The sequence below is a fragment of the Rattus norvegicus genome, chromosome 1, assembly GCF_021556685.1.
Source record: "Rattus norvegicus strain SHRSP/BbbUtx chromosome 1, alternate assembly SHRSP_T2T, whole genome shotgun sequence".
Classification (NCBI taxonomy): Eukaryota; Metazoa; Chordata; class Mammalia; order Rodentia; family Muridae; genus Rattus; species Rattus norvegicus.
Window position 1 is genome coordinate 140,068,907 of NC_141534.1, and position 26,269 is coordinate 140,095,175.

At 45.6% G+C, this 26,269-nt stretch overlaps 1 protein-coding gene across 4 annotated transcripts in view; it reads left to right on the plus strand.

The window, feature by feature from the left end:
• Nucleotides 1-807: 807 nt before the first annotated feature.
• Fam174b (family with sequence similarity 174, member B) overlaps nucleotides 808-26,269 on the plus strand; it is a 73,576-nt gene continuing 48,114 nt past the window's right edge. For 3 of the 4 annotated variants that reach the window (XR_015640186.1, XR_015640190.1, XM_087589493.1), the window contains exon 1: nucleotides 808-1,320. Coding sequence is in view for 2 of the 4 variants with exons in the window: in XM_087589493.1 (XP_087445619.1) it covers nucleotides 995-1,320 (326 nt within the window). In the remaining 2 variants the exon portion in view is untranslated. 4 annotated transcript variants of the gene reach the window in all.

Consider the following 26,269-nt stretch of genomic DNA (forward strand, 5'->3'; position numbering starts at 1 on the left):
TCTGGAGGGGGTGTTAGTTTGATCTTAAACTTAACAAGACATATTGAAATGGGAGAACCCAGAAAGACTGGGTCTGAGATAACATGTGGGAATTGTTTTGGGATAATTTGTTGTGGAACTTTGGTTATGTAACTATAGACAATGAACACATCATTATATTTGGTGGTTTCTCTAGCAGGACCAGAAATGAGCTGATCAAATTCTCTTGGTCCTTGTTCTACATGTTTAGATATTTACTGATTATTGGGGAGTGGCTTCCAGATCATCCAGAGGTCTGTACCTGTTGCTCCAGGGACCTACTCCACACTATATCAATTTCTGGGCTCCCAAGAGACTGTCCATAGCTGTCTTTTCCCACCCCAACATCATTTAGTTTATACACCAGAGACAGCATGACAATAAATTAATCCTTGGAGTTTGGAACTTCAGTCTGGTCTGGAGAATGAGTTACTACTTCCAAAGGTAGGGATGCAGAAAACCAGTTCACCAGCGGAAGTGCAAAATGCTTGCAAGCTCCAGGTGGGAAATCTGGGGTGCTGTGAGCTGACTCCCTGCGTGCTAAATTAACAAACCAGGGCAAAAGAATACCTGTTTCCAGAGAGGGCTGCCAGACTGTATGTGATAAATCGCGTGAACCGCTCATCATACTGCCTACCCGGAGCAGAGTGAGCCAAGCATTTAGGATTCCTCCACGGGGTCTTAGGTCCTGATCGGCCTGGGCCACCCAGGGGCGGGGCGCAGCGGGGACCCAGCCGAGGTCTGCCCCGCCCACGCGAGGCCGAAGCCCGTCGAATGACTCTGTGCAACGTGTTGGTGGCTGCGGCGGCGGCCGCGCGGGTTCTTCCGGGCTCTGCAGCTTCCTGCCGAGCATCGCGCAGCCGCCTCGGCCGCGGGGGACCCCGGTGCAGGCCTCCGGGGTGCAAGCCTCTGGGGCGTAGGCCTCCTAGGTGCAAGCCTCCCGGACGCAGACCTCCGCACCTGAGCACAGCGCACCATGAGCGCCTTGCCGCCGCCGCCGCCGCTACCGCTGCTGCTGCTGCTGCTCGTGCTCCTGGCCGCGCCCGCCGTCCTCGCTCGCAGAGCCGAGTCCGCCTCGGCCTCACAGCCCGAAGCAGACCACCAGTCTCCGCCCAGCCCAGGGAATGCCACCCAGCTGGGATCTGGTATGGCGGGCGGGGGAGGCTCCAACAGCAGCGTCGACGCGGTGGTGACCCGCATCTCCAGCCTGCTTCGCGACCTGCCCACCCTGAAGGCGACGGTGATCGTGGCTTGCGCCTTCAGCGCGCTGCTCATCGCCTGCCTGCTGCTGCGAGTCTTCAGGTGGGTCGCGTCGCCCAGCTCCTTGCCGGGTTGGCTCCACGGGCGGCGTCGCCATGGTGCTGTTGCTGCCGCCGCCACCGCGCACTGCCCCACCTGCGCGCACAGGTGCTCGCTCTCGGCGCGCTCCCGCCAGGCGCGCACCTCTCTGCTCGATCTGTCATGGTGGGATCCGGAGGGCGGGCGAGTGCATTTGGTTCTTCCAGGTGCACATCTCAGGAACCGTTTCCCCCTTTAAGGCTGTTTGGTGTGTTCCAAGTCCTAGATTCTATTGCTTTCCTCTACTACGGTTACCACCAACTCTGAGTTTCGACCCCCCTTCCGTGGGATTTATTTTTATGTCCACTTCACGAAACGAGGAAACATTCAAAGAGAGTTGGCTTACACAGGCACTCAGCGGTGGAGGGACAATCTGGTCTAGGGCTCTCCCATCTTTGCTCCTTTCCTCCTCTCTACCAGCTCTCCTCTGTCCCACCAGCTCTCACTCTCATTCACCTACAGAAAGCAGAAGTGAGAAGAGAGGGATGCCAGAGGAAACTGGGGACACTTGCTTTGCACCTGATGTTAGTTACAGGAGGTTTGGTGACCCGTGATAGCTTTGGTGACGTTCCTCCTCGTTGTTCACTTGGAATCAGCCAACGCCTAGAACAGCTCTGAGCTCGGAGGTTTGAAACATTTAGCTCAAAATAGTCCAAGCCCACACAGCTGTGTACTTTTAAAAGAAGGCATTTGAACTATTTTGCCAGTCTGCTCCTTATTACCCAAGAGTTGGGGAGAAGACAAGGAAGACATCATGCGGCCAGATGTGAGGGGACAGGGCTGTGTGTTTAAATAGATGTGGCACTCAGGCCTGGAAGGGAGAGACCTTGGCTTGAGTGTGGAAGGAAGGAGACCACTTAATAAGATAAACCGCTTCTGGCCATGATCTGTATCCTCTTCCTGGGAAGGCGTGCTTGTTAGTTGAGTATTTTAGGCGGACACCCGCCAATCTGGATAATGATTTAGATAGGATTTGGAGCGTTTTACGGCAGGGAAGGGCTTCGATGGTACCTAGCCCCTTAGTGTTCCCCTCGCGTTTGGCGAATGATGTTGTGATGCTGCTTCTCAGAGTGTGGAACAAATATTGTTGGATTCTAGAACACGCCACAGCTCTGTGTGGCGAAAAGCACCCACCGGCCAGTGCACCTTGAATCTGCTGCTTGGTGGTTTGTTCTGTGGTTGTTGCCTCTGGTCATGCTCTCTTGTGGACTTGATTATCTAGCTCCATTGCCTCTGGGGTCCTTTGTACCTGCTTGCTCCCCAGCTTCTTAGCTTGTAGGCCCCGAGTCCTAGTCATCTTATCACCGAGAGTTCCTAACACCCTTATCCCCTGCCTGTTCTTTCCCTGGTGCAGGCTTCCCTCCTCGTCTCACCTAGGTCACAGTGATGCTCTTTAGGCTGGGGTTCCTGGCTGACCCCTGTCCCTCTGCTCCCCATTTTCCCTCTTCTGATGAAGTGCTGCTCTCATTCTTCGATCCGCTCGACCTTTTATTTTAAATTCTTGGACCTGGGGGCAAGGCTGACTCTTTATGATTGGCATTCTGCCTTGTTCTTGAGCCTCCCTATAAGTTTGGCCCAGTGCACCGTTGCCCTAGCTGTGCTGGACTCCGGGGCTCTCTGGAAGCACCGTGTGAGCCTTTATGCATTTATGTAGTCATTGGTTGGCCGTTCCAATCCTATATGGCCCCAGTTTCTCCTGTGCTTTCTAGTCTGGTAGCCATTAGCCACATGGAGAACTGGAAGCATAACTTTCTGAACTGGGAGGCACTGTAACCACGAGCTTCACATGGAATTTATTAAGGGATATTTGATTCTTTTTATTTATTTATTTATTTTTGCTAAATCTTTGAAGTAATGTTACTTTTTTTCAAATTTTGATGTATTGGGTTAAATATATTGAAATCAGGACTGCAGATGCCACAATTCCAGTTTGAGACTAATACTGATTCAATTCTATTTTGACACAAGTCTGTGACAGATTCCCAATTCAAATCACTGAAAAGGAATAAATAATTATGATCTCTCTCAGCCTCTGTCTCTGTCTCTCTGTCTCTCTGTCTCTCTGTCTCTCTGTCTCTCTCTCTCTCTCTCTCTCTCACACACACACACACACACACACACACACACACACACACACACACACGTACGTTGTTTTGCTTTGCTCCTTGCCTGGTCCTCCAGGACACCAAGTCTACAGGAGAACTCATTGCTGACCTTTTTCGTGTTTATACCTGGGAAAGCTCCCTGGGCAGCCCCTCCTCCTCCACTTCCCAAAGCACACTGGAATCGGAATTTCCTGCCCCTTTGCCTTACCAAGGCTGAGGGCTATGAAGGGCAGAACTTCTTTGTCTCTTTAGCACCTAGTGTCATTCCAGGAATAGGTTGGCATTTAATAAAGATATTTTTAGCAAAAGAATGTTAAACTCCTGAGTATTTTACATTGTTGATGGCTCTCCAAGTGTCGCCTTTGACTAGATGCCTGGTCTTTGGGGGATGCCTATGGGGTGGGAACTTGGGTGGTACCAGTTCACTGTCTTAGAAATGCAGAAAAACTGGGACCTGAGTGTGGTATCATTGCTTTTACATTAACACTCCTGCATGTTTGTTTTCCCTGAAGGAAACACCTGGCCGGACAACAGAACAAACATAGACCCAAGGAAAGGTTTTAAAAAAGGCAAGATCCATATAGTGAAACCCACCATCTTTTTATTAGGCAGCTACACTTCGAAGGTCCAGGGTTTCCCCTTTGATATTCTTATTCTGATGCTAATGACTAGAAGAGGAAGATGAAATATGTGCATGATGGGATATTCAGAGAATTCTGTTTTCTTTTTTTCTTTATTCTCTTGTTAAGTAACAAAAATCTGTATAATTTAATAGTGGTAAATGTTTATATGTCAATTTTTTATTGGATTTTTATTCATTTACATTTCAAATGGTATCCTGTTTCCCGATTTCCCCTTTGAAACCCCCATCCCTTCCACCTTCCCCCTGCTTATATGAGGGTGTGCCACCATCCACCCACCCAACCACACACTGCCGCCTCCCCGCCCTGGCATTCCCTTACACTGGGCATCGAGTCTTCACAGGACCAAGGGCCTCTCCTCCCATTGATGCCTGACAAGGCCCATTCTCTGTTACATATGCGGCTGGAGCCATGGGTCCTTCCGTGTATACTCTTTGGTGGTTTAGTCCTTTGGAGCTCTGGGGGATCCGTTGATATTCTTGTTCTTTCTATGGGGTTGCAAACCCCTTCAGCTCCTTCAGTCCTTCCTCTATCTCTTCCATTGGGGTCCCTGTGCTCAGTCCAATGGTTGGCTGCGAGCATCTGCCTCTGTATTTGTCAGGCTCTGGCAGAGCCTCTCAGGAGACAGCCATATCAGGCTCCTGTCAGCATGTACTTCTTGGCATCTGAAATAGTGTCTGGGTTTGGTGTCTATATGGGATGGATCCACAGGTGGGGCAGTCTCTGGGTGGCCTTTCCTTCAGTCTCTGCTCCACTCTTTGTCTCTATTTCCTCCCTTGAGCATTTTATTCCCCCTTCTAAGAAGGACTGAAGGGTCCACACTTTGGTCTTCCTTCTTCTTGAGCTTCATGTGGTCTGTGAATTGTATTGTGGGAATTCCAAGCTTTTGGGCTAATATCCACTCATCAGTGAGTGCATACTGTGTGTGCTCTTTTGTGACTGAGTTATCTCACTCAAGATGATGTTTTCTAGTTCTGTCCATTTGCCTAAGAATTTCATGAAGTCATTGTTTTTACTAGCTAAGTAGCACTGGGTTGTATAAATGTACCACATTTTCTGTATCATTTTTCTGTTGAGGGACATCTGGGTTCTTTTCAGCTTCTTGCTGTTATAAACAAGGCTGCTGTGAACATAGTGTAGCATGTATCCTTGTTGTATGTTGGAGCATCTTTTGGGTGTACGCCCAGGAGTGGTATAGCTGGGTCCTCAGGTATCACTATGTCCAATTTTCTGAGGAACCTCCAGACTGATTTCCAGAGTGGTTGTACCAGCTTGCAATCCCACCAACAATGGAGGAGTGTTCCTCTTTTTCCACATCCTCCCCAACATCTGCTATCACCTGAGTTTTTGATCTTAGCCATTCTGACTGGTATGAAGTGGAATCTCAGGGTTGTTTTGATGTGCATTTCCCTTATGACTAAAGATGTTGAACATTTTTTTAGGTGCTTTTCAGTCATTCGATAATCCTCAGCTGAGAATTCGTTGTTTAGCTCTGTATTCCATTTTTAATAGAGTTATTTGGTTCTCTGGAGTCTAACTTCTTGAGTTCTTTGTGTATATTGGATATTAACCCTCTATCTGATGTAGGATTTGTAAAGATCTTTTCCCACTCTGTTGGCTGCCATATGTCCTAATGACAGTGTCCTTTGCCTTACAGAAGATTTGCAATTTTAGGAGGTCCCATTTGTCAATTCTTGATGTTAGAGCATAAGCCATTGGTGTTCTGTTGAGAAAAATTTCCTCAGTGCCCATGTGTTCGAGGCTCTTCCCCACTTTCTCTCTTCTATTAGTTTGAGTGTATCTGGTTTCATGTGGAGGTCCTTGATCCACTTGGACTTGAGCTTTGTACAAGGAGATAAGAATGGATCAATTTGCATTCTTCTACATGCTGACCTTCAGTTGAACCAGCACCATTTGTTGAAAATGCTGTCTTTTTTAAAAAAACCACTGGATGGATTTAGCTCCTTTGTCAAAGATCAAGTGACCATAGGTGTGTGGGTTCATTTGTGGGTCTTCAATTCTATTCTATTGGTCTACCTGCCTGTCTCTGTACCAATACCATGCAGTTTTTTTTTTTTTTATCATAATTGCTCTGTAATACCGCTTGAGGTCAGGGGATGGTGATATTCCCACCCCCACTTCTTTTATTGTTGAGAAGTTTTCAGTGTCCTGGGTTTTTGGTTATTGCAAATGAATCTGCAAATTGCTCTAACTCTATGAAGAATTGAGTTGGAATTTCGATGGAGATTGCACTGAATCTGTAGATTGCTTGTGGCAAAATGGCCGTTTTTCCTATATTAATCCTGCCAATTCATGAGCGTGGGAGGTCATTCCATCTTCTGAGATCTTCCATTTCTTTCTTCAGAGACTTGAAGTTCTTGTCATACAGATCTTTCACTTGCCTGGTTAACGTCACACCGAGGTATTTTATATTACTTGTGACTATTGTGAAGGGTGTCACTTCCCTAATTTCTTTCTCAGCCTGTTTATCCTTTGAGTAGAGGAAGGCTACTCATTTGTTCGAGTTAATTTTGTGTCCAGCCACTTTGCTGAAGTTGTTTATCGGGTTTAGGAGTTCTTTTTTCATAGGGAAAACATTTAAATGACGCACATAGGGCTGAGTGACTGGAATCTCAGGACCGAGGAGGCTGAGGCAGGGGGATCATGAGTCGGAAGAGAGCTGCTACACAGCATGACCTTGTTCAAACGAAACACAAACATATCCAGCAGTTGGCACTGTCTAAAGAAGTAGTGGCCGTCTGTGACAGGTTAATACTGATTGTCAGCTTGACAGGATCTAGAATCATCTAGAGGATGAGCCTCTAGGCATGTCTGTGACTGAGTGTCTAGGCTGGGTTTCTTGAGGGGAGAGGGTCCACCTTACATGTGGTCAGCACCGTGGCCCGGGCTGGGGTCTCAGACAGTGTGTGAAAGGGGAGAGTGAACTGAGAATCAGTGTTTACATCTCTCTCTCTCCTGCCGCTGTGGCATCCCTGCCATGCTGGGCTACCCCTTCAAAATGTAGGCCAAATAAACTCTTCCTTTCCTAAGTTGCTATTCCAGACATTTTGTTAGAGCAACCAGAAAAGTACAGAATGTGTAATCTTTAAGAGCTGTTAAAAGCAATGACATAGGAAGGTGGTGATGTGAATTAAGAGAGACTCTGACTATGGGGAAAGTAATGTGAGTAACAGTATCAGCCACGTATCGTCGAATGCAACAGATCACACAATGGCATGCCATGTGGGCTCCTTTCACTGCTATAAATATATGCATATATGAGCGTACAAAGGAATATATTAGCATGTGCACGTACTTGTAAATATGGGCGATTCTTCCTGTCTGTATTTATATTCATGGCATGATTCCGTGTCATTTGGACTCCTTTACAGCTCTGAGTCATGTGTTCATGCATGCACACTGTATCCTGAAGACCAGCGGGAAGACACCTGGATGTACCCCGGCCGTGGGATTCCTATATCCCTCATTCTTGGTTTTCCTGGTTGGGTATCAGGGTATGCTCTGTGTAGCTGTGCCTCTGGGGTCCTTTACTTGTAACTGGCCCTTAGGATTGCCTGGCTTTCTGATGCTTTCCCATGCTGGTTGTGCTGTAGCATCTCCTTGCTCTGTCCTCCATTTCTTTAGTTCCTGTTTGACAGCTGTTCACAGCTGTGTCACTTCCCATGTATCTTTCATGTGTGTGTGTGAGGAGGATTTTGGTGCCCTGCTCCCTTGCTCTCTCTTCCTGAGACAGGCTCTTTCACTGTACTTGGGGTTCACAATTGTTTTTCAGTTAGGGATGGCCATCAGCAGACTCCATCGATCCTCCTGTCTCTGCCCGCCCAGTGCTGGCTCACAGGTACCGTCAGCCACACTCAGGTCTTTAGTGGGTTCTGGGAATCTGAACTCTGGCTTCCATGCTTGTGCGGCAGATGCTTTTACCCATGGAGCCCTGGACCCACACTTAATCTGATTTCCCCATCTGCTTTAGTTACTTTATTGATTCTGTGATAAAATGCTGTGACCAAAGCAATTTATTTTACTTTATTTTTTCTTTTTTCCATCTTTATTAACTCGGGTGTTTCTTATTTACATTTCCATTGTTATTCCCTTTCTTGGGTTTCCGGCCAACATCCCCCAACCCCTCCCCCTCCCCTTCTATATGGGTGTTCCCTTCCCCATCCTCCCCCCATTACCACCTTCCCCCCAACAATCACGTTCACTGGGGGTTCAGTCTTAGCAGGACCCAGGGCTTCCCCTTCCACTGGTGCTCTTACTAGGATATTCATTGCTACCTATGAGGTCAGAGTCCAGGGTCAGTCCATGTATAGTCTTTGGGTAGTGGCTTAGTCCCTGGAAGCTCTGGTTGCTTGGCATTGTTGTTCATAAGGGGTCTCGAGCCCCTTCAAGCTCTTCCAGTTCTTTCTCTGATTCCTTCAATGGGGTCCCATTCTCAGTTCAGTGGTTTGCTGCTGGCATTCGCCTCTGTGTTTGCTGTATTCTGGCTGTGTCTCTCAGGAGCGATCTACATCCGGCTCCTATCGGTCTGCACTTCTTTGCTTCATCCATCTTGTCTATTTGGTGGCTGTATATGTATGGGCCACATGTGGGGCAGGCTCTGAATGGGTGTTCCTTCAGTCTCTGTTTTAATCTTTGCCTCCCTATTCCCACCCAAGGGTATTCTTGTTTCCCTTTTAAAGGAGGAAGGCAATTTATAAAAGTTTAATTGGGCTTTGGATTTTGAGGGTTAGAGTTCAGGATATTCCTATGTGTTAATATGTATTTTGAATTTTATTTAGTTTTACTTTTTATCACATTTTTATTCATTTGTTTTGTGTGTGTGTGTGTGTGTGTGTGTGTGTGTATGAGAGAGACGGAGAGAGAGAGAGAGAGAGAGAGAGAGAGAGAGAGAGAGAGAGAGTTAGAAAACAAATTGTTGGAGTGAGTTCTCTCCTTCCACCATTTGGTACCCAGGAATTGTACCCAGGTCCTCAGGATGGGTAATGGGAGCCATTATTCGCTGAGCTACCTTACTTTGCCCTATGTATTAATATTTTGCGATCCAGGAAACTTACATAGGAGATCAAATCTGGAGAGAAAGGTGGGTTGATTCTAGAGTATCCTCTGGTGATTGTATGGTGCATGTGAGGGTCCTGGAGGTCCAGTGGGTCAGACACTTCTGGGTATGTTTCCAGATGCCATTGTGAGAGACAGGAGGGAGAGAAGAAGAAGAGAAATAGGAAGAAGAGGAAGAGGAAGAAGAGGAAGAGGAAGAAAAGGATGAGGGAAGAGGAAGAGGTTAATGAAAGAGGAAGTAACACATGTAGAAGTAGAGAAAGGATTTTGCTTACTTGTTTTGACCTTGGGAGATTCTGGTGGCCTTGGGTGGATTCAGGGGACACCCTCAGAACAGAGACTGCTGTTGTCAGGAGCGTCTACCTCAGGGTTCCCTTACAATATCCCTCCGTAGAGTTTTGGGAGTTGGACTTTCCTTTTTCATGATGTGGCTTCAGCCCAGGGAAACTTTACACCTTGAAACCACAGCATCTCACTGGCTTGGCTGGTCTCCCAGTTTTACCGAACAGGTGCCATTTCTCTCCCTTCTCTGTTGTCTGTGTGCTCAGCCCCTTCTTATTGCCGAATCTCTGTGAAATCCTCCCAGCTGAAAGAATGAGTTTCCGTGCTTCCCCAGGGCTTGGAAAGACAAAAGTCTAGGTGATTTAACATTGCCTAATATGGTAGCAAGGGTGTAACCACCATGTTCTGGAGACGGTGACACTTCACATACCCCATTTGCTTCCCTAGGTTTTTGAAGAGGTGCTAATGTCTTCTACTTACCTTGAATTTCCCAAATTTTCTATTATTATTTATAACAAGGAAAACATTAAATATAAACAGTAACCCCAGGCCTAGGGTGGAACATGTCAGGAGGAGCCATCAAGCCACTGGCCAACCACCCTGATGGTGGTTGGACTTCAGCCTCAGTTTGAAAACCTGTGTCAAAAACCAAGGTGGAGAGTACCTGAGGAAGAAAACCAGTGCCAACACACAGGTGTGCGTGCGTGGGCACACACATACACATACACATTCACACACATTCACACAAACACACACACATTCACACACATACACATATACACACACATACATACAAACACATACACACATACACACATACATATACACACTTATACACATATACACACATATACACATACACACATTCACACACATACATACATACACATACACACATAAACATATTCACACACATATACACATACACATACACATACACACACATACACATACACACACATTCACACACATACACACATACACACATATACACATACATACACACACATTCACACATACATATACACATATTCACACACACTCACATACACATTCACACACATACACACACATACACATTCACACACATACACACACATTCACACACATACACACACATTCACACACATACAGACATACACACATACAGACATACACACATACACACAAACACACACACATATACACACACATACACATACACACACATTCACACACATACACACATACACACATAAACACATATATACACACACATTCACACATACATACACACATATTCACACACATACACACACATACACATTCACACACATACACACACATACACATTCACACACATACACACACATTCACACACATACACACATTCACACACATACAGACATACACACATACATACACATACACACAAACACACACATACACAAACACACACATTCACACACATACACATGCACACACATTCACACACACATACACATATTCGCACACATACACATTCACACACATACACACACATACACATTCACATACATACACACACACAGACACATTCACACACATACACACGCATACACAACACAAACACACACATTCACACACATACACATACACATATTCATACACATTCACATACACATATTCACACACATACACACACATTCGCACACATACATACATACACATACACACATATACACACACATACACATATACACACATACACATACATACACAAACACACACACATACACAAACACACACACTTGGGTATGTACGTGCAACATAAATCATCACTGTCATGTGACCGCAAACATCCAGGGCACTGGGGCTGAACAACTCTCAGACTTTGTTTCTGGTCTGCTGGTTGGCACTGTGAGCAATTTTTCTGAACCCTGCTGGGTATCTGTTCCCCATTATTAATTACAGTCCATGCTTCTAAGGGCTGGCGGGGTATTTAGAACCACACTGTGTCAAACACGTCTCTGTTTCTCCTTCAAGCAGCCAAGGGTCCTGTGTGATTGAAAAATATGATTCTGAAGACAGAAGTAGTTTCTCCTCAACATTTTGGTTTAGTTTCTGCTTGTGAGTGGGGCAGCCATGTGGCCAAAATAATCAGGCAGGGGGCATGCACCTCCAAGCATATTTCAGACAATATTGGGAATTGTCTCAGCTGAGTCCTTTTGACTACTCAGCTCCCAGCAAAGGAGGTGCCTTGTGACTACCCTTATGAATAGGCCCTTTAGGCATGGGCACCTGCTACTGGTTCTTTCTAGCAAATTGAAAAGGGAGGAACAAATCCCTCTTTAATTTAACCCTGAGCCCCTGGCTTACATGGCGTTACCTGACTCCCAGACACACGTATTCTTGCTCAGGGTAGGTTCTTGTGATACCAGACTTGTATAAGGCTAAGTAGGGGTGGAGTGGGATGGGGTGTGTGTGTCCCACCCGAAAGGAAACCTCCTGAATTTGAGCCGAAGCTTCCTGAATTGTGTGTTTAATTTTGGGTGCATGCTTGGGCCTAAAGATTTGCAAGGGGGAGGTTCTGGGAGCAGGCGTTTAAAATCACGTTCTTAAGGTATCACTTAAAAAGCAACAATAACGTCTCCTAATCTGAGGATGACCTGCCAAGAATCTAGGCCTCATGTTTATTTTCTGGGGCTGCAGGGAGAAGGAAGCCAATTCTGGGTAGGAAAGTCTTAGATGAGAGCCTTGACGCAGAGAACTCTGGTAGGATTCTCCCAGATCTGAGCGGCCTTGGGCCCTGTAACCTCTCAGGGGCATGTTGACCTTCCTCCACCTTCTACATTGTATAGTTGAAATTGAGGCCCCATAGCTGGGAAGAATGTAACCCCATGTGCTTGTATGCTCTTCTGGGCCCTTTCTGGGCCTCCGGGATGTGGCAGGCTGCACTTTGGCCTTGTCCAGTGGGTCTCCCTGACACTTGGCTCAGTAGCTAGGAGAGAGCTTGGCTGAAGAGAAAGCACATTCTTCCTTGTGTGTTTCAGGAGTGCCTCTGTGAACACAGGGACTGTGCTGAATGGGGAGCACCTCAGAGACCCAGAAGCATCAATGCGGAAGGGAAGATTACACCCTTCACTGATAATTTGGAGGGAGGGAAGTCATGTATTTCAACAGGGGAGCCATACATCTCAAGTGGCTTTGGCTGGAGATAGAGTGGCCTGGGAAGGCCTTGTAGGAGAGGAGGATGACTTAAGGCTTAGCAGTGGGGAGGGGAAAAGCTTCTTCCAGGGTTGGATAGGCAAAGCAAGTGCAATAGTTCTGTCAGCATACCTTTGAATCACCGGGGAAAAGGATCTCGATGAATCGTTGTCTAGGTCAGATTGGCCTCTAGGCAGGTCTGTAAGGGGTTGTCTTGATTGTGTTAGCTGAAATGGGAACATCCGCCTGCGGTGGGTCGTGGGCTGTTTAAGGGTTGAAAGGGTGAGCTGAGGTGTAGGTGTACATGCATTCATCCAATCTCTGCTCTTCACTATGGATGTGAATAGCGGCGTCAGGCTCTTGCTTTGCCTTCCCCAAGTCAGCGATGGACTGTAACCTGAACTGAAGCAAGCCTTTCTCCTCTGAATACCTCATTTTGTTCAAAGTTCTGTGCTGAACAGTTTATGTTACCTGTTCCAGTGAGGGACACTTTATTATTGGGGTTCCCATTTTACAGATGAGCAAATCAAGTCACTGAAAGTAGATGTATCTTGCTCAAAGGCCTCTTGTTGGATGGGGATGGGGAAAAGGAAGGGACCAATTCATGCTTCTTCTGTTGAAATATATTTGGAAGACACCCAATTCTTGACAGTGGATTTGTCTTGCTGTAGGAAACCGAGATTTAAAAGGTTAAAAATTAAAGGGCTGTTTTCAAAAGACTGGTGCAAAGGAGGTCTTCTTAGGTGTTATGGTGGTTTGAATATGCTTGGCCTAGGGAGTGGCACTATTAAAAGGTGTGGCTTTGTTGGAGTAGGTATGGCCTTGTTAGAATAGGTGCATCGCTGTGGGCATGGGCTTGGAGACCCTCCTCCTAGCCACGTGGGAGCCAGTCTTCTGTTTGCCTTCAGTTGAAGATGTAGAATTCTCAGCTCTGCCTGCACTGTCACTGCCTGGATGCTGCCATGTTCCCACCTAGATGATACTGGACTGAACTTCTGAACCTGAAAGCCAGCTCTGATTAAATGTTGTCCTTGTCAGAGTTGCTTTGGTCACGGTGTCTGTTCACAGCAATGAAACCCTAAGACACGCACTGGATGAGTAGTAGAATGATTGGTTGCAGTGGGGCTAGGGAGACCCAGAAAAGATGTTGAAAGAACAGTTGGCAGGGCTGGGGATCTGTGGCGATGGCAGTGGTGCTGCTGCTGCTGGTGATGATGGTGATGATGGTGATGATGGTGATAAAAGGAAAGTGTCTGGAGTGGGAGACTTAGTGAAGAAGGTAAGAGGGAGGTCAGGCTTGATGAGGATAGAGAAAGACATGGGGGAGCACAACCAGTAAACCCCTGCCCCTTCCTATGCCATGGACCACAGATGATGTGCTAATGACTCTCTCTGTCTGTTAGGTGTCCCCTTCTGTTTAAGAGTTAAGAGGGTCACCCGCGGATCCCGGCCCGCAGCAGCTCTCTGCTCCCAAACCCCGTGGGAGAGAGACCTCACCGCCTGATCAGGTGGGCACTCCTGAGGCTGCAGAGCGGAGGAGACCACAAACACTGCCCACCCCTGCCCACATCCCTGGCCCAAGAGGCAACTGTATAAGGCCTCTGGGTTCCCGTAGGGGAGGGCCCAGGAGTGGCAGGACCCCTGCGCCTGAGACACCGACGGAACCTGAAGGAAACAGACCGGATAAACAGTTCTCTGCACCCAAATCCCGTGGGAGGGAGTGCTAAACCTTCAGAGAGGCGGACACACCTGGGAAACCAGAAGAGACTGCACTCTGTGCACATCCAGACGCCAGAGGAAAACACCAAACGCCATCTGGAACCCTGATGCACGGAGGCTCCCGGTAAGAGCGGCGCAGATCTTCCCGGTTGTTGCCGCCGCGGAGAGGACTTAGGCAGCACCCCATGAGCAAATTTGAGCCTTGGAACCACAGGTAGGACCAACTTTTCCCCTGCAAGAAACCTGCCTGGTGAACTCAAGACACAGGCCCACAGGAACAGCTGAAGACCTGTAGAGAGGAAAAACTACACGCCTGAAAGCAGAACACTCTGTCCCCATAACTGGCTGAAAGAAAACAGGAAAACAGGTCTACAGCACTCCTGACACACAGGCTTATAAGACAGTCTAGCCACGGTCAGAAATAGCAGAACAAAGTAACACTAGAGATAATCTGATGGCGAGAGGCAAGCGCAGGAACCCAAGCAACAGAAACCAAGACTACATGGCATCATCGGAGCCCAATTCTCCCACCAAAGCAAACACAGAATATCCAAACACACCAGAAAAGCAAGATCTAGTTTCAAAATCATATTTGATTATGATGCTGGAGGACTTCAAGAAAGACATAAAGAACTCCCTTAGAGAACAAGTAGAAGCCTACAGAGAGGAATCGCAAAAATCCCTGAAAGAATTCCAGGAAAACACAATCAAACAGTTGAAGGAATTAAAAATGGAAATAGAAGCAATCAAGAAAGAACACATGGAAACAACCCTGGACATAGAAAATCAAAAGAAAAGACAAGGAGCTGTAGATACAAGCTTCACCAACAGAATACAAGAGATGGAAGAGAGAATCTCGGGAGCAGAAGATTCCATAGAAATCATTGACTCAACTGTCAAAGATAATGTAAAGCGGAAAAAGCTACTGGTCCAAAACATACAGGAAATCCAGGACTCAATGAGAAGATCAAACCTAAGGATAATAGGTATAGAAGAGAGTGAAGACTCCCAGCTCAAAGGACCAGTAAATATCTTCAACAAAATCATAGAAGAAAACTTCCCTAACCTAAAAAAAGAGATACCCATAGGCATACAAGAAGCCTACAGAACTCCAAATAGATTGGACCAGAAAAGAAACACCTCCCGTCACATAATTGTCAAAACACCAAACGCACAAAATAAAGAAAGAATATTAAAAGCAGTAAGGGAAAAAGGTCAAGTAACATATAAAGGCAGACCGATCAGAATCACACCAGACTTTTCGCCAGAAACTATGAAGGCCAGAAGATCCTGGACAGATGTCATACAGACCCTAAGAGAACACAAATGCCAGCCCAGGTTACTGTATCCTGCAAAACTCTCAATTAACATAGATGGAGAAACCAAGATATTCCATGACAAAACCAAATTTACACAATATCTTTCTACAAATCCAGCACTACAAAGGATAATAAAGGGTAAAGCCCAACATAAGGAGGCAAGCTATACCCTAGAAGAAACAAGAAACTAATCGTCTTGGGAACAAAACAAAGAGAATGAAAGCACACAAACATAACCTCACATCCAAATATGAATATAACAGGAAGAAATAATCACTATTCCTTAATATCTCTCAACATCAATGGCCTCAACTCCCCAATAAAAAGGCATAGATTAACAAACTGGATACGCAATGAGGACCCTGCATTCTGCTGCCTACAAGAAACACACCTCAGAGACAAAGACAGACACTACCTCAGAGTGAAAGGCTGGAAAACAACTTTCCAAGCAAATGGTCAGAAGAAGCAAGCTGGAGTAGCCATTCTAATATCAAAGAAAATCAATTTTCAATTAAAAGTCATCAAAAAAGATAAGGAAGGACACTTCATATTCATCAAAGGAAAAATCCACCAAGATGAACTCTCAATCCTCATCTTCGATTGGTTTATATACAAGTGTGCAATTTCTAGGCTTGAAAGTAAAATGATGCTATCTGGTGCTGGATAGAGGAGCCTTATTTTTTATTATGGCAGCTTGCTATTTTTGTAACATGGTGATTTGGTTGAACACAATAAAGTACAGTAGTAACTGATCTCCCCCTCTTCCTGGATGAGTGAGGAGATGATTAAATGTTGATGTCAGCATCCATGAGCATATTCAGATGAGCTTCTGCTTCTGTTGAAAAGGGTGCTGTGTTTGATTGTGGTCCGAAGCTTTGAAGCACTACTTGGCATCTCCTTCCTTGGAAGTCTCACTGTTTAAACATAACAGATTTGATAGCTTGTTGGTAAGGTGAGGTCCAGCTTGTCTCCACTAGGTCATCTTCATGTGAATCCGGTGGTTATACGGTTTTGTTCTAGGGATATTTAATTTTTTTAATAACGGTTTTAGCTGACATTCATGGAGAGAATGAATCCTTAGAACTGTGCCACTAGTGAAAGGAAATCCTGTCTAGAGTTTCTTTACAAAGCTGTGTCACACCATCCTTTGGGCCCTCTGCTGGAAAAGTAGAATCAAGTCTCAAATAATGCCTTTTAAATTGTATCCTCTAGTATTATAGATGTAGGACAGTACTGTATCATACCTCTGTGGATGTAAAATAGCTTGTACCTGCTTTATGATACGTAGTAGTGACCGTGCTTTATCAGAGCTGTTTTTAATGATGTTGCTCAGAATGTTTTCTTTCCAGATGATGATTGAGAAGCTAATTTAAAAAAAAAATGGTGCCAGGTACCACAAGAGTAACAGAACTGTGCTCTTTTCTCGGGTTTTGTTTTTTTTTTTCAATGGAGTGTGCTGGATGTCTCTACAGTTTTGTTCAGATGACTGCAGAACCTGGAAAAGCTGTTGCTGCTGTTGATGCATAACACACTGCTATTATTGGTCTTTTTATATAAATATATATATATATATATATATATATATACAGATATATAATTTGAATTTTTTGAAACTTCACCTGTGCTGTCAACTTTGGAAAAAAGTATCCCCGTTTACTGTGTTGAGTTGGCACTGTACAGAAATTAACAGCCATATTGGTCTAGAAATGTTGAACTTAAGTTTTTTCCATTTGTACAGGGGTAACACACTGTATTAAATATGTAAGGTCTTATCTACGTGGGTTTGATTACAAAAACTAATAAAGTATTCTCCAAATTAAAAAAAGAAGAAGAAGAAGAAGAAGAAGAAGAAGAAGAAGAAGCAGAAGAAGAAGAAGAAGAAGAAGAAGAAGAAGACGACGACTCAAAATTGAGTGGGAAGTTGGGGGAGGGAATATGAATATGTTCTAAATGCATTGTATGAAATTCTCAAAGCATTAATAAAAATATTATTTAACCAAAAAAAAAAAGAGTTAAGAGGGTCCCCCCCGACCTTCACACGAAGACTCCTAACTTCTAAGTGTTCTCAACTCTCTTAGTTAAAAAAAAAAGTTTACAGGCCAAAACTAAAGAGAAAAGCATGTCTGTGGTCTGAATTTCCAACTCCTGGGCCTGTGGTTGGGACGAAATGCAAGTGAGTTTTGTGAATGGAAAAGTCCATGAGCAGCTGGACGTCATGCCTGGAACTCAGGGCATTTCTCCCTCTGAAAAGACTTGGGTTCTCGAAGTGCTGGAGAGCGAGGACTGACACGTCTCTTACCATGGCAACTATGCTTGGACGCTGACAGGGCCAATTACTGTGTATCCTACAGTATGGTGACGCCAGGCTCTCAGGGTCCTGTGGGCCCCCAACTGTCACTTGTCAGTGTTCTCCAAACAGTGACCTCTTTCTTTTCTCTCTGCTTGTCTCTCCTGCCCCCAGCCTCCTATACAAACAAAACAGACTCAGCCCTTTGCAAACACACCTGGCAGCAGGAAGAACAGGCTGTGGCAATGTTTCACATGGGTCCTGGCAACAGGTCAGACCCGGGGTGCGCTGTGTTTGTCTTGGAGAACAAGCCACATCCTTGAGAGGATGATGGTGACCGGTTATTGGGCAATTGGATGTATAGATCCTAGGTCTGTAGTTGAGCTCTTAAGGGAGGTGTGGCCTGTGCTTTCTGTATGCCTCTGTCCTGGATGCCAGTGCTGGGATTTGCCTATAGTTGCTACTATTTTTGCCAATCCCAAGAGAGTGGAGACAAAGAGCAGGTTGGTTTGTTGACCATGGCAGAACTGCCAGGGAATAGGGAGAAGGAAGGGATCCTGGTTGAAATGTATATCATTACATCTGTCGGGGCTCATAGACTTTTAGAAGAGTGATTAAATATCACTCGTGACCATATAAACCACAGCTAAGAAACTGAAACAAGGGCTGGAGAGGGACTCAAAGGTTAAGAGCACTGGCTGCTCTTCCAAAGGTCCTGAGTTCAATTCCCAGCAACCACATGGTGGCTCACAACCACCTGTGATGGGATCTGATGCCCTCTTCTGGTGTGCAAGTGTACATGCAGGCTGAACTCTATACATAGTAAATAAATTAAAAAAAAAAAAAGAAACAGATACATTTTGCCAACACAAGGCCTGGGAGTTGGAGATTTAGACCACAGACAGCCATGCTATCTAGTTTGGTTTTGATCTGGTACCGATTTTGAAAACCAGGGGATTTGAGGACACTTACTGTAAAGATTTGGGGTCCCTTGGGGGGGGATACCTGGTGGTACAGTGCCCATGGACCTCGGCCCAGAAAGGGACAGGAGCTATCAACTGCTGCCCCCTTTAGAATGAACATGGCACCGTGTTATTATTATTATTTTGTACATTCATGTGTTTGTCGTGTGGGTGCCCAAATGCTTGTGCTATTTTTACATTTCTTGATGGTGCGTTTGCTTGCACATGTATGTGAGCGTGGGCAGTAGCATATGTGTGGGAAACTTGTGGGAGTTGAGGATTGCCTTCCATCACGTGGGTCCCAGAGACCAAACTCACACGGGCATTTGAGGAAGCACCTTTATACCCCAAACTGTTTCAGCACCTCCAGGTGCTGCTCTTTGTGTCTGGTTTGAAGGCAGTGCTTGGTCACCATTTGTCGTCGTGCTTGTCCCCAGATTTCCGTCATACCGCTTCCCCCTCAAGGGTTGCCTGTATTTACAGGGCACTGTAGTGTGTGGGCTGTTGACCTGCTGAGTCACTGGGCTAGGTCAATGCTGGTGTACTGAGGCAGCGACAGAGGAGAGACAGCACAGTGGCTGGGTGGGGAGTAAAGTCTGTGAAGAATCTCAACACAGCGTTCTGGAGGGGCAGGCAGAGCCCCTGAGGCAGAGCCCAGGCTGCTGGGAGGTCCTAAAGTCATTGCGGTGCTAAAGGGACACACCCATGTTTCACATGACTGTGTTTGATTGAGGTTGCCCATCTGAGTAGAGGGAGGTGAGATTCAAGTCATAATGGAGACTGCCTGACAGGGTGCTTGAAGATGGAGCTCAGAGGGCTGTGCCCAGGGCAGGTTGCTGGGGAACAGGGCATTGGTAGCAGGTGATGGTGGCTTTTCTGTTGAGCTCCCAGCTAAGGTTGGACTCAGGCACCTCTTCTGTACAGGACATGGCAGAGGCCAGGACCGGAAAGAAGGTTCCGGGCTATGTTCTATCATTCTTTAAGTTTAACTGCTTTTCTGGGGAACCCAGTTATCTCTCATGCTCTGAGGAGAAGGTGCGGACATCAGACATGTCCTCGGAATCCTGGACATAGCCTCGAGGCATCAAGACTCACCTGCAGGGCGAACTACGGTCCATGCTCAGCAGCTGCCCGCTTGGTCTCCCCAGTTCCCCTGTTTTCTTATATTTTTGGTTGTGAGCCTAGCCTTTAACGGCTGAGCCATCTCTCCAGCCCAGTTCCCCTGTTTTCATTTCTGTTGCTGAGTGTTCCTGGTGACAGAGGTGCCACTGTACTTAACCTCGAGCTGCAGCAGGGCTGGCTGTAAGGGTTAAAGATGAGATTGCTGAGGTGCAGAAATGTTGAGTTGCTGAGTGTGAGTCCTGAAGTCACCCAGTCAGGGGAGCACAGCCACTTGGATGAGTCACGGTAGCTAGCCCCTGGGTGGGCTCCAGGATAGTCCATTTCGAATTTAACAATCTGCTTTGGACCTTTGAAATTGATTTAGCACAGACCTTGGTCTGGGGATGTATGAGGCTCAGTTGGTAGAATGCTTGCTTAGCGTGCACGAATGCCCAGGTTCATAAATTTGGGCAAGGTGGCCCACGCCTGTTTTCTCAACCCTCAGGACATGGAAACAGGAGGTAGAAGTTCAAGGTCGTCCTTGGCTGGATAGCAAGTTTGGGACCAGCCTGAAACCTCTGTCTCAAAATGACAGCACAATCCAAAAGTGTATTCATGTGGTTCAAAATGCACAAGGAGCAGGAGGAAATACTAAACGAAATTCACCATGTCCCCAGCTGTTTCCTACACTAGAAGCTGTCGATTTCTCGTGAATGTTTTCAGAGAGATTGTAAGTCTAGCGACAAGTTAATGTAATAAGTATACATACATATCTCCACTGAGGTTTATTTCACACGCTGCACAGTTCACCTCTTTAAAGCATCCAACACTATTTCTGTAGGTTATTCATAGAGTTATACATCCATTACAAAGACCGAGTTTAGAATGCGCTCATCGCTGCAGGCTGAACCTGCATCCTCTCTCCATATGGCTTCCCTGGTACTAGGCGACCAGTGATTGATTTCCGTATCTACGGGCTTCTCTATTTTGGACAATCGTGTGACTGGAATCATACAATATGTTGCCTGTTTTAGTTAGCATTGCTTTCTCAGGGTTTATCTGTACTGTAGTGTGAATCACTGCTTAATTAATTTCTTCCCCTTCCCCCAAATAGTGGTATCCTGTTTAGTTAATGCACCGCCGTGGTTTTCCAAGATTGATCTTCATTCAGAATTTATGGGTACGTGTGGGTGTCTGTGTAGGGATATTTGTATGTGAGTGTTGAGGTCAGAGGAGTTGGGTCCCCCCTACAGCAGTGGTTTTAAGCTGCTTGGTGTGGGTGCTGGGGATCAAACTTGGGTCCTCTGTGAGAGTCATAGTTGTACTTAACTGTCTCCATCTCTCTAGCTCTGTATATGCATCCTCTTTCTTATATCCCTGTGTGGTGTTTGAATGAGAATAGCCCCAAAGGCTCATGTATTTGAATGCCTTGTCCCAACTTGATGGAACTGTTTGGGAAGGATTAGTCTTGTTGGTGGGGGTGTGTCATAGGGATGGGTCTTGAGGGTTCAAAAGTCTACACTGTTCCCAGTTAGCTCTCTCTCTGCCTCATGCTTGTGTATCAGGATGTAAGCTTTCAATGTACTGCTCTAGTACCATGGCTGCCTGCCTACTTCCTGCCATGATGACCATGGGCTCACCCTCTGAAGCTGTCAGCCCCCAGTAACCTTTTTCTTTCATAAGTTGCTTTGGCTTGATATGGTGCCTTATCACAGCATTTGAAAAGTCACAGGTAAACTATTCTCAGTTTTTAAATATTTGAATTGTTTCTGCCTTTTGGCTGTTATGAGCAGTGCTGCATTGAACATTTGTATGTAAGTGTTTGTGAGGATGTGGGGTTTACTTGCTTTTGGTTACAGAACTAAGAGTAGACCTGCTTGGTCATTTGGTAAGTCTGGGCTTAACTTTTTTTTTTAAAAAGATTTTATTTATATGAGTATACTATAGGTATCTTTGCACACACCAGAAGAGGGCATCAGATTCATTACAGATGGTTGTGAGCCACCATGTGGTTGCTGGGATTTGAACTCAGGACCTCTGGAAGAGCAGTCAGTGCTCTTAACCGCTGAGCCATCTCTCCAGCCCCTGGGCTTAACTTTTAACAAAGCTGACGACTGTTTAGCAAGCCGCCATACTATTCTGTCTCACTAGAAGGATATGAAGGTCAGAGTTTCTTCATATCCTTGCCAACTTTGGCTACTGTCTGTCTTTTTGATCCTAGACCAGTGGTTCTCAACTTTCCTAATGTCGTGACCCTTTAATACAGTCCCTCAGGTTGTGGTGACCTCTTCTTCGCTCTGCACATGTGTGTGAGTGCATTCATGCACGGTAATACACATGTGCATATATCACGCATTCACTCGAGCACATTGGACTGGTAATTTATGTCCTGTTAGCATAAACTAGAGTCATCTAGGAAGAAAGGACCTCAACTGAGGAATGGCCTCCATGAGATTGGCCTGTGGCCAAGCCTATAGGATGTTTTCTTAATTAATGATTGATGTGAGAGGATCCAGCTCCTTCTGGGTGGTGGGTATCCCTGGGAAGGTGGTCCTGAGTTGTAGAAATGAGCCAGCTGCGTTAGCCATAGAGAGAAAGTAACCAGCATTCCTTATGGTTCCTGCCTAGGCCCTTCCTTGCCTGGACGCCCGCCCTGACTTTCCTCAGCCATTAATGGACTGTGATCATGACACGAAAGCCAAGTCAACCCCGAGTTCCCCCCTAAGCTGCTTTTGACAGTGTTTTAGCATAACATTAGAAACCTCGGTAGAAAACACACACAATGAAGAAAAATCAAATAAAGACATTTTGCTTATTTCTAAATGGGATCACCATTTCATTATTGAGATGCAAGAATATTTTTATGTTATAAATGCAATTTCATCCTACGCTGTGGCTGTCTTTCTACTTCCTGAATGGTGTTCTCTGAAGCGCAACAGTTTTTATTTGATGAAGTCCAATTTATCTGTATATTTTTTTCCTGCTTTAGCGTCTGCTGTCCTGCTTAAAAGCCATTGCCTAGTCCAGGGTCACAAAGGCTTATCCTATGCTTTCTTTTGTGGAATTTATAGCTTTAGCTCTGAGATATGTCTTATATATTTACATACTTTTCCAGAAATACTTTGTGAGGTAATTTTTTGTGTATAATGGCTTGATGTTTTACCATTTCTATGGGGGAAGTGGCTTCAAAACTTATTTTTTGTATGTGGTTCTCTTCCCTCTCTTTCACACATATACTATGTGTCTCATCTTATATATAATTATGTATATATGAGGTCAACAGCTCTGTGTGATAATACAGAGGTTTCACACCTCATGGGTTAGTCTCTTACTAGTGGACACTTGTATGTCATATTATGTGAGTTGAAGCATATGATTAAGACAAAATCCCGACAGGGAAGGTCTTGATGAGGTTTTTACCATTGTAACCGACAGACACCGCTGAACTGCTCCCTGTGTGGGACAGTGTGTGCATCCAGGCCTAAAATGAGCGAAGCTGTCTCTCGTGCCCTTGTCTTTTGAGTATCGTCAGTCACTCTGATGTTCGTTAAACTTACAGGTGGTTAGTGGCATCTCTTTAAAGGCTGGCTTTGGATTTATCTTCCTGTGAGGTTGTAGAATGCAAAGCCATTTGTTTGCTTTTCCCCCACTGTGTGACCTGCCAGTTTTTATATCCTTTGACAAATTTCTCAATTAGATGATTGGTCTTTTTTATTGATTTGTAGATACTCCTTACATCCATTAATGAGGTTGGTTTACACCTGTACTGCAAATTGGATGCTTTCCCAAGCAGGTCGGTTATCTTGACTTAAATTATTATTGTTTCCCCCCATGCTCCCCACTGACATTTTCCTATGCTTGAATTCACCATTCTTTTCTTTTCATGGCTTTTGGATCTCTTCCATGTTTTCTAGTAATATTTTTATTTCCCGCCTTTAAGTCTATCTATCTTATTTATTGTGATACAAAACATTGGATAGGGAAATCTTTCCCCGAGTCATTTAAATGCCACCTTTATTCTATGTTGGATTTCGAAAGGCAGTGGGGTCTGGGTGCTCCAGTGCTCTTTGTTGACATGGAATCACAGCTTAGCCCTGTTAGCTTAGCATTGTGACTGTGGCTCCTGGAGAAACCAGCTCCCTTCATCAGTCTTCCTCTGCAGAAGGCTTCTGACTCTGTGCCCACTTCTGCGTTTTGTTTTGTGTTTTGTGTTTTTTTTTTTTTTTTTGAGATGGCATCACCCTATGTAGCTCAGGTTAGCCTTCCTAACTGTAATTTTGCTACTCTTATGAATCATATTGTAAATATTTGCTATGCAGTATGTCCGATATATGACCCCCCCCCCACCCCCGCAGGTCACAACCCACAGGCTGAGAACCATTGGTACGGAGGATCAGGCATGCTTACAAGTCACAGGTGGACTGTGTCCCTCAGCTCGGTTATTGACAGGAGTCAGGGGAAGACCTGGGTTCCCTTAATGACCTCAGGAAAAAAATGGGGAAAACTTAAGGTCCTTTCTATTGAGCAGATTGTCTGTGAGATCCACTGCCGGAACCCTAGAACTGCCTGGAAAGAAACAGACACGAACGAGGGAGTCTGGGTTCAGGATGAGCAGCTCACCCACAGCACAGGGATAAAGGCTCAGATTCGAAACTCCATCTCTGGACTCCTTGGTTCCTCTCTGACTGCCATAGTCCAAACGGAGCCCATGCACCGGGACTCAGTGTTGCCTTGCTCTGCCTTGCTGCGGAGGAAAAGTCCGGGAGGTTTCTTTCTAAGTTGCTCCCCCAGCCTCCTTGTTTGTCTAAGTGGTGCCTGCAGCTCGTTGGAAACTTGATTCTGTCCAGCTGTTGAAGAGCCCTCTGGGTAAATAAATCCTCAACCTGGCGATGATTCCGGAGTGGAAGAATGTAAGACGTGTATTTATTTTGTAATGCCTCGCTCTTCTCATTCCTTTATTCTTTATTCTGGAGGCTTTTGTACTTGTATACAGTATATGATCCCTATTTCCGTCCTCCAAGTCTCCTTGTACTTCCAACACGCCCCCTCTCGTAGTCATGTCTTTTTTATTTTTTTTAAAAATAACCTAGTAAGTCCCGCTAGTTCTGCCCCACGGGTACATGGGTGTGGCGCCCTCTACTGGAGCATCAGAATCCTACCAATGTCCATATTTTCAAAGGAGAATGGTGTTCCTCCCAGCAGCTGCCTACTGCCAGTAGCTCCTCAGTAAGGGGTGGGGCCTGGAAGTCATCGACCACACTGGCGTTTTGGCTCCCTTGACCTTGCATAGGTGTCGAGCCATTAGCTGCTGTGTGTGCGCTCACGAATGACACAGAATTTTATAGCACCCCTCCACATTCTCTGGCTCTAACATTCTTTCTGTTTCTCCCAGGGTGTTCTCTGAGCCTTAGTGGGGTGGGGGAGTAGGGTAGGGTTGATATAGGTGCCCCACTTGGGGCTCAGTACTCAGTCTCTCATTCTCAGTGCTTCAACCAGGTACGCATCTCTTTGTTGACTACTGCCTGCTGTAAAAAGACTTCTCTAGCCAGGACTGAGAACATCCCATGTATGGATGGCTATAAATATATGTATTTAGGAGACACTTTGAAAACATGACCATTTAGCAAAATAATAATAGAAGGCTCTGCCTTAGGCGCTACGATTTCCCCAGTCGTCGGCTTTTGGCTAGGTTTATAGTATTAGGCATGAAATCTGTCCCGTGGAGAAGGCCTTGTAACTGACCTGAAAGTGATGGGTTACCTCCACAATAGCCATGCCACTATTACGCCATTGGGCATATCTCGCCTGGGAGGCTCCTATTGTAGCAAGCAGGGTCCAACTGTGGGTAAGACGATTGGTGCCTTTTCTCCTGCAGCTCCTATAACACCTTGCTGCACTGTGACAGCTAGCCAGCAGGGAGGAAGTTTACTTTTGGTTCAAGGCTGATTTCTCTCTGTTCTGCAGTCAACGTATGTTTACTTCCCTTCAGCAATAGACTCTTGCTATGTAGTTACGGTGAGTAAACAAAGGGAGTGGTAGGAGTCTGTATTTTCGTTTTTGTTTTTTTAAAGTTTTATTTATGTTACATATATGAGTACAGTGTCACTGTCTTCAGACACACCAGAAGAGGGATTGGATCCCATTACAGATGGTTGTGAGCCACCATGTGGTTGCTGGGATTTGAACTCAGGACCTCTGGAAGAGCAACCAGTGCTCTTAACCACTGAGACATCTCTCCAGCCTGTTTTTTTTTTTT